The sequence below is a fragment of the Acanthisitta chloris genome, unplaced genomic scaffold (assembly GCF_000695815.1).
Source record: "Acanthisitta chloris isolate BGI_N310 unplaced genomic scaffold, ASM69581v1 scaffold4007, whole genome shotgun sequence".
NCBI lineage: Eukaryota > Metazoa > Chordata > Aves > Passeriformes > Acanthisittidae > Acanthisitta > Acanthisitta chloris.
The window spans coordinates 14,307-26,854 of record NW_008684132.1 but is presented as its reverse complement, the minus strand read 5'-3'; the positions used below and the strand labels follow the sequence as shown (position 1 = coordinate 26,854).

At 39.9% G+C, this 12,548-nt stretch overlaps 1 protein-coding gene across 2 annotated transcripts in view; it reads left to right on the top strand.

The window, feature by feature from the left end:
* Positions 1-1,099, top strand: part of SMS (spermine synthase) — a 31,051-nt gene extending 29,952 nt beyond the window's left edge. Inside the window, exon 10 of one of the 2 annotated variants that reach the window (XM_009079192.1) lies at positions 256-1,099. In XM_009079192.1, the coding sequence (XP_009077440.1) occupies positions 256-298 (43 nt within the window). In that variant the 3' untranslated portion in view covers positions 299-1,099. Of the gene's footprint in view, positions 1-55; positions 216-255 lie in introns of those variants that run through there. The other variant, XM_009079193.1, reaches the window with a different exon arrangement.
* Positions 1,100-12,548: the final 11,449 nt, after the last annotated feature.

The window sequence follows — 12,548 nt, the reverse complement described above, 5'->3', positions numbered from 1 at the left end:
GCAAGAAAAGAAACTTTGCCTTTTTCATTATTTCCTTAATGCTTATTTTCTTCAGATGGGTATTCTACACTATTTGGAAGAAACAAATTGACATCTGAACATCAAGATTATTTGACATTATCCTAAATGTACCATGCTGCATGGAGCGTATAGGCCTGGCACGTGCTGCATATTGGCATCTTGAACCTTTAAATTACATGCTGTAGATGGTCCTGAAACTTAGTCATTTATTTCCTTAATGCTTATTTTCTTCAGATGGGTATTCTACACTATTTGGAAGAAACAAATTGACATCTGAACATCAAGATTATTTGACATTATCCTAAATGTACCATGCTGCATGGAGCGTATAGGCCTGGCACGTGCTGCATATTGGCATCTTGAACCTTTAAATTACATGCTGTAGATGGTCCTGAAACTTAGTCATGCTATTGATTGTGAATTCTTTAAATGTTTTTTTATTATTATTTTAATTTAAAGCAAATGGAAAATGTATATTTTGACAAGCTAGGGTGTTATTTTTCAAAGTCAACTTAAAGATGAATAAGCAGCAAAACTATAGCTGCTGACTGCACTGAACCTTTAGAATGTGATCCTTTTTATTTTTGTAGATCTTCACAAGCTGATTGATTAAAAAAAGACATCTTTAGCATTTCATCCCTGAAGGGTGGTCCATGGAGTTTTGTTGTTTTCGTTTTTCCAACAGATTTTTCATTTATGGTGCTTTTTAAGGATGGAGGGGGTTTTGAGTTTTGTTTGGGTTTTTTTTAATGAACACTGCAGTGCTTCCATATAGAGAAGGGCATAATTAAAAAGTCAAAAATCTTCTGAGAGGTTACCCCAAATCCTTCATTGTAAAGGGAAGAAAGACAGTGTTAGATTTTATTTACCCTAGTTCAGTTCATCATTGCTATAAGCTCTGCTGCAGGAGAAAAATCTTTGAACTTTCACCTTCTGGAATTCTTCGGCTGCTGCCATATTGATTATTTGGATACTGATATGAATTTACCATTAGGTTATAGAGGCACTCTGAACTGTGTAAGCATGAAGATCACAGCTGGTTTTCCATCCCACTGCACTGCTAGAAATTGAGTGTAATGAGGTTCTTGTAAGCATACTCTCTCCCCAGCCTTATGGGAAGCACTAGATTGTTAAAAACATAAAGGTTGCTTTAGAGGATGAAGAAATGTGGGTGTGATCTATCTTCATTTGCACCTGTATTGAATGTTCTGAGGCAAATGTGTGCTTCAGTAGGGTAAGTCCTAGCTGTATTGCTGCAGATTGACCATGTTGTATGAGTTTCTTGCTGAATTAGGTTGACTTGCAGTGTAAAACTCAGTGGAAGCTCTAGGTTTATAGTTTCATTCTGAAAGACAAAGCATTTTTCTTTAGCAGTTTCTCATGTTGTCTGAAAAGTTATATTTTTGTAAGAATTTGCTATGTATTGACTGAAACTTTTCTTTCAGTGTTTCAAAGACCCCACTTGAAAGGAGGTAGGAAGGAATAATAATTCCATGCATTTCTCTACTTATCCAGGATAGAATAAAAAGTGCACTATTTCCCTAGACACGCTAATCCTGAACAGTAATGATTTTTTTCATTCAAAACCTAGTGTCAACACTTTCTTGGTTTTATTGAAGAGAGTTGATGTGCCCCCTCAAGGTACTGTTAATGAAAACAAAACCAAAAGCTGTCCTTAATCTGTATACTTAAACCACACGTGAAGAATTTTATTGTGTCTCACATATATAAACTGTTCATGGAATCTGAATAGCCTATGTAGAATTCCAGACTGATACTGGAAAACTTGCCAAATTTGCTTTTTGTCTGTCTATAATTGGTAAAGTGTTTTCAGTTCGGAGAGCCAATAGAAGCATACTTCAGTGTTACTGCTTTAAATTATTGCAGTTAATGTTAATTTTCTAATATACCTGGGACACAGTTTTTCCATGGCCTATAGCTTGAGCATCCCTAAATACTCCCAAAGAGCAGAGCTTCCCTCTAAACAGGAGGAAAGTGTCTTGCTTTTCCCTGAGTATTTTAGCTCTGTTGTATAGTATACATCCCAGAAAATATCTTTATTATTGCCTATAACTTAGTAGTGACCCTTCAATTTATGATACAGGACTGCAGTCAGTATATTGTGTAGCTGCAAATGAATGCAGATGTCCTCTAAACACTTAGGTGTATCCTTCACTTTGCAAGCATGAATATTTCCATTGATTCTTGGGCTGGTTACTCCTGTAGGTGAAATTAAGCACATAGGCATTCACTGGGACAGAGCTTACAGTGCCTGTGTTCCCGGGTGAGCTTGACAGATGTATAAATCAGTCACAACAAGTGGGGGTGGTTGTTTTTTAGCAAGGAAACTTGTGAACTGGAAGATGGCTTAATCTGTTTGCTGTACCAAGGCTTGTACTTCCCTTTAGCATTGCTGCACTGGGCTGTCTGAGCACAGAGAGCTGTTGCTTGTGCAGGGATGTTCTGTAATGATTCCCAGAATGACCAGGGGACCTGACTTACATATTAATAGGTGAGAGCCAGCAGTGCTTGCAGGCTTTTTCTTTTCAACTGATAAAGAGTCAGAGGAATTTCATTTTTCTTTAAACTTTTTTTAACGTAGTTTTTTTGAAGTGATAGATGGAAGTATAAAGCAATTCAGCAAACACTGAACATTATATTTTTTTAAGTTGCTGAATTGATTCTGAACAAATATATACACACTGTTGGTCTTTATTTATTTGTTGCTGTAGTGTAGATTTTTTAAAAGAACAACAAGTTTCTGTGCTAGAATTTTCAAATGTAAACTGCTATAGCTGAACAGTTTTCCATGTTTAAGGCCAGTTGGGAAAAAGCTATTATTGCTGCACTATGTATGCAAACAGTTCCCAAGATATGGTTAACATTAGAGGTTTCTTAATTATTCTTTGCACTAAATGCTGCTTCCACCTAGAAGTTACTTGATTGATAGTAGTTTGTGCAAGGAGAAGACTGCTGGCATTGTATCTACTGCATCAGTGCAGTGCACATGTTAAAATAAAGGTACACTATTATTACTTGTGTGTTTGAATTGTTAAATCCATTGTGGAGTCAGTGTTAATATGACAGAATTGGTAGGTATGATGCTCACCATTGTACCTTCTTTTTTCCTTGTCACCTAACAAACATGAAGGTACTTTGTGGTCCTTTAATTGAGTATATTGGATTAATAAATTCAGTTATTTTCCATATAATATATGCTCAGATAAGATACTTTGTAGTATGGAACTGATGTTTGCAGTGGGAAGAATCTCTTGAGGCTTCAGTGATATTTGCCTGGAAAGAGTCAATTTTCTGTAGGTACTGTAGATATGAATTCTTCGGAGATCTGTAAGTGTCAATTTTAGTTTTTTTGCTAAAGTGGCAAATTGGCTTTGGGGTGGCAGAGTGACTCATTGCGTGGCACAGAAAAGGCTTAGGAGAAATCGGTGAGACATTAAGAGTGATGGAAACTTTGGCCCATAAGTTTAAGGAAGAGGGAGAAGGGCAGGAACAGGATGGGCATATTGAAGAAGTTATTCATCTTTCTGAATCACACCCCAGAGTAATGTCAAACGATGAAAAAGAATGTGACTTCTGAATTACAGAGATTTTTGTAAAATTCAGCTAACTGGAAAGGAGAAGTATTTACCTCTGCCCTAGCAGAAGGCTTGATAGTTAGGAAAAAGAAGGGGGAATGCTTAACTTCTTGAGGGAGGGGAAAAGTCTCACATGCAGCCTATGAGGGTAGGGGAGAGAGTAAATATGGAGCTCCTACATGCATGACAGGGAAGATAGGTATCTCTTGCGTTTTTATTTTCACTGTTTCAGAGTTTGAGGTGTTGACAGCTTGCTGGAGGGGATAAGGCGAGGGGACAAATGAGAGGAAGAGAACTCAATTTCTTATTTTAATTTAGGAATAGGAGACTGCAGATGATGTTGCCTGTGGGTAATAGGAGGAAGCTGACAAACCTTATCCACAGAAAAAGTAGTTGGAGTCATTAGAGGTGCTGAAGGAGCAAGTGAGAGAAGTAGCAAAGTAAGCAAGTGCAGAAGTGATTAAAAATAGCATTGAGCAACTTGAAGTGCCTTTTTTGAAATATGGGATGCTTTAGGAAGCAAGGAATTAAAATATGGATTGGGAACTGGAAGAATGTGAAGAAGTTCATACTGTGGTCAGACATTTCAGTGAACTTGAGCTTCAGGGGTAGAAGAGAAGGTAGAAAGGAAAAAGGATGTGAAATGTGCTTCGGAACTGGAGGTGTGAGAGGTACTCCTGTGCAGTGTCAAGGGAAGGAAGGATGCAGGGTCTAGAGCCATGAAGGTGGAAAGGAACTGGGGGAACGAGCCAAGAGGAGGAACCAGAAATGGGACAGCAGAACACTAGTGGTGTGGGGATTTGGGGAACACATCTGGTCATACAAAAAATGGAGTGATGGGGCTAGCAGGTGGACTGCAGTACACTTACACATACTAAAACACTGGTCTTATCCCATACACAGACTTTTTGCATCAAAACTGTCCAGGCTGTTCCAGCACCCACCTTGATCTGTACCAGTTCTGACAGGGTTGCTGTGGGTGCTGTTTGCACCTGGATTGTAAGGAAAGAGCTATCTGGGAGCACTGGGTATGTTGGGCCAACTCAGATGTGAGGTGGGGAGTGCTTGCCTTGAGCCCCTCTTCTAGAAATGCTAGGCACAGGAGACTGAGCTGCAGGACAAAAATGGGGCTAGTGTCTGTGGGTAGACCACTGTTCTTACCACATGGGAAGTCTGCAGCCCACAGCCTGTTCATGGGTTCCTTGTGGGTAGTGGGTGGGTGGCACAGTGGACACTAGTCACCTGGATTCTTCTGGAGGGTCATATGCAGGCTGCAGGAACTCCTCTCTGGAGCCGTATGTTTGGGTTTTTTTAGTAAAAAGGTGGTCCTTTCGATGTAAATGACTGGGAAAGCAAAATGGGAGGAATTCAGCGCCCTTCAAGGTAAGAAGTGCAAGACACAGCCTCATTAAAACTGAGGAATACAAACCATTTTCAAGTTGCTGACTGCTTAGCCTGAAGGCATAAAAATATTGACAACTTTTGGAATTTCTGGAACAACAATGAGGTGGGTTGTTCTCTTGATCTAAATCTAAAGAGTCAAATTACTGCCAGAGCCTTTCTCATGTATTGTGTGTTTAGTCTGTGGGTCATGCTAGAACTATTTTGAGAGCTTGCTCACAAGACAGACTAATCATTAGGTTTGCTGTGACTAGAAGTTACAGTCCCCCTTGTCCCATCTCTCTGAACTTCTGTTTCTAGAAGTGCTGCAAAAGCACATGAATATGCAGAGATGTATGGAAATTTAATTAGCCAAAACTTCTCAAAGATATTTCAGACTTTCTTGACTGGAGTGTTTTCTAAAATCTATTCGACCTAGTTCCCTCAACACTACAGCTTATGTGAAGGGGTTGCTGTGAAGACATTTATTCCAGTAGCTATGCCATGCGAATTGTCCCAGCCATCATCTCTACACTCCCACCTCTTGATCCTCACCCTGCATTAGTTCCTCTGCTGTGAGCTCTCCTGTGGCCATGTGACAAAGCAATCAGGTTAAAAATGAGCCATCAGACACATTAGAAGGAGATGGGGAACTGATGTCTCTTCAACTACACTACTGAAACGAATGGATGAAAGTCACCTGTGTTTAAATTGGACCTGTCTGGTTCATCATTTTGCCCAGCAAGCACTTGTCCTGGCAGCCCTGAGTGGTGTGCAGGCATGGGAACTGGTGGTGGAATGGGTGAGCAGGTCAGGGGAGGTGTGGTGTAAGGGAAAAATGCTTAATGTAAAGGCTGTGCACTTACTCTGTTTGCAGTCCAAATTGCAAGATACCACGTCTATCACTTTCTTACTAAAAGCACAATCTTCATGAAAGTTTGACTTGAGTATTGTTGTAAAACTGGGTAATGAATCTTCCATTTCACTCAGCTAGTTCAGCCAAGGAAGAGGCTGATCATGGTTACAGTAATTTCAAAGACCTATCAGGAGAAATAGCACTAAGTTATTAAAGATCTGTGAATTCATCAGTGTCTTTTAGTAGACTAAGATTTTGTCATTTGCTTGGGAAAGGCATATTGAAGAAGCTGAGGAAACTTTTTCAGAAGAGTGTGATCTTCTCTGCAAGTTTTAGAAAAGGATTTAGCTGTGGACAACATGATTTTGCTTTGTTGTAAGCAAGCTTCATCCCAACTTTTTTTGCCATCATTATTAACTTTGCTATGAGTATTGTCTATTTCTTTGCACAGTTCTTTAAATATCTAAGAGTATCTAGTTAGAGTCATAGTGAGTTCCTTTCATCAGAGGGTTCCTAGTCCAGCTACTTGTTCTTGGATTCTAGGGAAAAATTATGGGGAACAATACGATCTGGTGATCCAGCTTTTGATTCCTAACTAGTTTGGATATGTTAGACACAAAGCTTGGTACAGAAATCCTTATTCTGATGCTTGTTTTGCCTTCTACTTTTTCCTCAGGGATAAGGACAGCAACAGTATATTGTTGATGGTTTTTTCATCCTGCAGCCTCTTTCCAGCTGCAGACTCCCACCTTTCTTTGTCAGAGCTTCCCTCTGAATTTTCAGTATTCCATTTATTTGTCTTTTGGCCTGTGATGGCTAAGAAGATAAAGTTGTGGAAGTCTTCAATGTCATCCCTGACTCTTTGGATCCCCTTACAATCTGCAACCACCTTTTCTAAATGCCATTTTAACTTTACTGCTGAATTTCTGATTCATTTTTGCCTTTTACAGAGGCAGGACTGGGTTTTTTTAATTACTCTGCTCAGAGCAGAAACAATGTTTGACATTTTGTTGAAACCCTTTTCACATGTATGGCCTCATTCTATTTTTTTACTATAATAGAAATTGAAACCAAGTAAAACAAAACCCACCTACTTTCCTAGTCACAAAAGAAGAAAATCATTAGTGTTTTACTTTGCTCCTAGATAACTCCTCTACCCAAGCATTGCAGTAAGTTTGAAGTTCATACACTATTTCAAATTTTGTGAAAATCTGAAGCATCGAATTTGAGAAATATATACAGATACAGCAAATAGTCTGAGTGTCAACAGATTTTACTCAAAGAGTTCTTTTTTTTTTTCCAAACATTTGGTTATAAATCTGTAAAGATGTAAGGCAGTGACAGATCTGTGTGTGCTTTATAGCCTTGTGTTAATAGGAAGAAAACCAACAAAACTTTATTTTAAATAGAGATGTTGGAAACTTCAGGGAAGGGCTGTCAGAGGCATAGCAATTTGACTTGTAAAGATAATTCCAGTTGGTGTCTGACTTTGGTTTCTGAGGACTTCTGTGACTTCAGAAAAACAAGTGTTTGGTCTTGATCACCCCGTCTCATGGGGCCTCGTGCTGTGGTTTCAACCTGATCAGACTCTGGAGTCTCTTTTCCCAAGAACCTGATGGCCAAATATATTTAAACTCTCCTGAGGGGCTGCTGTTTGTCATTATTAGACCTGTGCATAATTACTGGAGTTGCACCAAGATGGGGACAAGAACAGAGGATATTTAGAAATACCTCCACCAAATGATAGATACAAAGTCTCATGTTGTCAAGTGGCATTTTATTTAGGGCATCCTATTTAATGTGGGATTTTTCTGGCTCTTAGCTGTGTGCAGAGTTAATTGTAATCTCATTTTGAGATGAGGGAGAGGAAAAATAATTCAATTGAATAAAATACATTAAAATAAAATAACTTCAGGAAGATCTTGAGCTGGTTGTAGTTATAACCTAGAAGATTAGGATTGGGGTTTTCAGGTTTTTTTGGCCAGGCTGTTTTCTTATGAAAACAGGTTGTGCAGCTGTGTTTTCCCTAGCTCTGTGCCCCCTCTCTCCCACATTGCCTTGCCTAATAATGCTGGACCTTGTCAGCTAACTTCAGTCAAATTTGACAGGGAAGATTTGAGTTCAAAGATATCAAATTCTGACAACTCTGCCTGGGTGAAACAACAGTGTTGTGTCCTGTCTACACCCATGTACCCTATGGCTGTGACCATTGTAAATGTGACACTTCTTAGCAATGTCTTTTTCAGTGCCTTTTCAGCCTATGTTCACTGTTAGATTATATGGAAAAAAAAGCAAAGATTTTCTCTCAGGGTATTTTAGATATTTCTTAATCGCCAACTAGCATGCCTTTCTGCAGTCCATGTCAGTGTGTATGCTTGTTTAATCTATACAGTGGGATGACAGATGAGAAATTTGCTCATGTGATGGCTATGTGTAAACACACTCTTGTTGTAGTGTGAATGTAGGCTTTAGGAGTAGTGTTTTGTTTCACTATAATTTAATGTGCTTCTTGAAGAAAAATTGCTGGAAGACCTAAAGCAGTTCTTTCTGCTCAAAAACATATGCATTGTTTCCTTAAAGTGCTTTTTCAAAAGCAGCTCTAAAAAAGTTTGCAAGCTAGAGTGGCTTAACTTTGATCATGCCAGATGTTGGTTTTCATAGTCAGTTGCTGTTTGGGTTAGACATAAGCACCTTTTGGTCAGAAAATACAATGTGTCCTGCAGCAGGGACAAATTTTTATTGGAGTAATGACCATGTGCCTACTTGGAATTAAAGAAGTTGATTTGGGGAATGAAGTGTTGGAGCACAAGTTTTCTGCTTTGCAGGGCGTTCTCTCTACAATTGTAGCTATAGTTAGTGGAAATGTTTGCCACCAGCAGTGTTTGGAGTGCTGCAAGGCCTGTTGGCTCAGTATATTGACTCCTAATTAATGACCCACATTCTCACAGATGCACTGAGGCCTTCTGTGATGTGGCTATACCAGTGGAAAACAATGGCATAATTTATTTCCAGCTGTATCTGTCACATGAATAAAGGACATGAAGTTGTGCCAGAGAGTGGTTGCTGTTGGATGCAGCACAGAAATTGGGGGCTTTTATAGCCAAGACAATGTAATTTGTAAGATTCAGAGATCTGAGGATGACTGGTCAAAGCTGTCTTCAAAAGCAATGTGTTGGGCTTTTCTCAAGCACATTTTGTGCCCATAAAGCCCAGTTGGCCAATTCTGGCTACAACAGCTGCATAGTTTGAAAAAACTGTTCCAGGCCCCTTAGTGGAACCCTTGCAATACAATGGAATATGGTCTTTACTCTGACCTGCACTAATTAATCTTTCAACAAAGCTGGCATAAACCTCTTCTTCTCTGAGGAAGCCACTCAAGCTGTATCTGGTGGCTCTGTTTCCATAAGCGTGAGTGGCTGTATTCTTTTTTTTACCACGAGCTAGAAATGCTCAATAGGACATCACCAGTGCTGTGATGTGCATTGTGAACTGCTTCTGTCAAGCTCTACTTGCCCTAGGGGAGCATGTAAGTCACCTCCCCAGTAGTGCAAGTCTTTAATGTGCACCATGAGCACAGCATCTTTTGAGGAAATGTCTTCTGTAACTAGTGTATTGGTGTAAACTAATACTTTTAATGTGCATTATTTCTGGTTTTACACATAAAACTGAACTGGCTTTTTCTTGTCTGTATAAAAAGGATCAGTAATTGTTTTAATACATTTTTTAAGTTATCTATATGCAAGAAAGATGAAATATTTTACAGTACTCAGGCTCATTGCAAGCAGGTCTTTCAGCAAGTTTGGGCTGAACATGTGCTGACCTTGGACTGTTTTGCTGTTCCAGGCATTCAGCAACATTTAGGTAACTGATTTTGACTGTTCCGGTGAAATCTAGGCAAAAAATATGAATTTGTGTGTCTATTGAATACTTAAGCTTCAGTAAAAGGGAAGTTCCTTGAACCAAGCTGTATGGGGAGAAGCTGACATAGTACTATTGATTTTTGCTCTGATCAAGCACTCTTGTCTGACTCTGGCATAATGGATGGAAGTGAGAATTGTGTCTGCTTGTGAAAGAGCAAGGTAATACACGTGTGTGTATTTCTGAGTGTACATTTATGTGCATACACACACACATATATGTAGACAGACCTTTTCTAGAAGCTGGGACACTCTTGCTGTAGTTCAGGCCAGTCATGTTCCACAGGGTTGGGGGGAATTGTTTGTGCATTGTGCTGACTTTGTTATAAGTACCAGAGTGATCCCATTGTTTGAGTGGGATCTTGGTCAGAGGTAATTCTGAATGAATGGAGAGTGATTTGGAGCATGTAGCATTTAGTTATTACTTTTTTTCCCCTATGTCTATTCAATGTTTTATGAATGTTTAACTGAGTCTTTGCACAGCTTCATTAAGTGCCTTATTGGGCTGTAATAGCCAGGAGTGTTGTTAGGAGTTCCAGCAGTAAGCCTGGCCATGTACTGTACACCAGCCAAAGAGCCACTGGATTTAGGATGAGCAAGGCAACTAAATCCTAGCACACCCATCAGAAACACACATCAAATTCCACAGGCTTCTGTTACTGATCAGCAGTATTAAGAACTGATTCACATGTGCTCCATGCACCTTTTCAAATATTGCCAGAAATGGACCTCTGCAGCTGTTTATGGTTTAGCCTTAACAGCTGGAGAAACCAAGATGGGTTACTGGCTACAGCCAGGCTCTACACCCTGAGGGAAGGACACTTACACTATGCCACAGTGCAAATTAGCTCACAAAACCAAACATGGAAAAGTCATTCTGTTGCTGACAGTTGATTTCTGATTTTTCTTGCCACAATGCTGCTCTAGCCTGACTCTCCAGAGGAGTCCTGTAGTTGGATCTTGCTGGTTTTTGTTGAGTTAGCTCCATGTTCCCATAGTTCTCACCTTTTCTTTGGATGTTTGGGAATAGGGACTGAATTGTCCAGCCTCTTCCATTTAACTGCTTCCCTATCTCCCCTTTCCATTTCCCTGCACCCAGATTTCCGAAGAGAAATACCTTGTTGCTGCTCTGTGCTCTTGAAAGATGTTATTGGTTTCTGGCCTGATGTGGTCCTGAAAAGAGATCACACCTTGAAAGCAAAATTTGTTAGTGAAACCCTGATAGAGCATAATATTCACTAGATACCAGTACTTCTCAAGGGAGCAAAATTTAAAAGTTATAAAGTATGGGAGAATTGAGTAGGGATGTGATAATTCAATGTTGGTTGTAGGAATATAAAGCTGATGGCCAGTATGCATAGCTGTTCACTATTTGTTCTGTCAGGGGTTCAGTACTGACACAAAAGGAAAACCATCAGGCAATTAATAGCGAAATGCTTGTCAAAAGGTGCTTTTTAGTGTTCAAATCATGGGCACAGTTGATTGAAACTGAGATCACACCATGTCCGTGCATTTTCTGTGTCAACACCCTGCCCTTTTGGCAGCCCCTTTGAGACTCCCAGTGATGTCTGATACGAGGACTCAATTGTACCAATGTGCCTTAAATACATTCTCCAAACTGTGCTTGTCATAGTCTTGTTTATAACCAGAGATCTGCTCACCCCCATGGAGTCATTCATGCACGCGTGGGAACTTCTGTACTGGGAGGTAAGTGGTCCTCCTGGTTCCGTGGCATCATTTCCCTCTTCTTCCTCAGCTGATGCATATCAAAAATCATGGGTTGTATGTGGGACAAATAGGCAGGTGAAAAGAAACTTACTTTTTTTCCCTGTTTTCCTGTTTTGTGCCAAGCAGTGATGAGAATGTTCTCCTGGAGCTTCCTGGTAAAGAGGAACAGGAAGAAGAACTGGGGGTGTTTTGTTTGCAGGACCCCAGTGAGGCTGTAGAGGGGTTTGAGGAGTGAGGATTTCAGGACCTTCAAACTCTAAGTCTTCTAGACAGAGTGGGCTTTCCCTTTATGTCCATGTGACATCCAGGACAACTTGTATGCAGGTGTTCACATGGAAAAAGCATTCAGCCTCCAATCTGCTAACTTTGCGTGTGAAATATACATGCCTTTCTTCTCTCTACTTGTGCAGGTTTTTGTCAGGATTTTTGGGGGCTGAGATAAGAACTTATAAGTCCACATAAAAGTAACTCAGGCACATAAACTGTAAACTGTTGTTGACAGCATGAGCATGGTGCTTCCTCTCCCTGCATCCTTATGTTTTGCATTAGAGTCCAGCTCCAGAGAAAGCAAGAGCTCTTCAGAGGGCTGAATGTCACTGTCAGCTCAGAGAATTCACCCTGAAATTACTAATTTTGTTAGTTGATGAATGGGGAAATTTTGCCAAGTGGAGGTAGGATTATCAAATCTCTGCCAGACACTGAGAAATCCATAGAAATAAAACTTAGGTACTTGTTTATTTTATTCCCCACCAACTTAAAGTGCCAAATAGGTACCTTCCACTGAGCTTATAGTAGTACTTGACTAGGAAGCACAGGATCATCTCTTACAATTTCTTGTGTATCAGCAGGGGCTGAAATACCTTGCCTGGAAAAAAACCCCAAATCTAGCTTTTAGAGCAGGACTTCTGTAGGTTGTGCTGATTATTGCTTTGTGCTGCATGACTGTGATTTTTGGCACGCAGTGTCACATACCAAATTCCCGAAATAAAATGCTACATGATATTCTAAGAGTTCTTAGGAAGCTTTAAAAAGGGATTTGTCTGCTGAGTG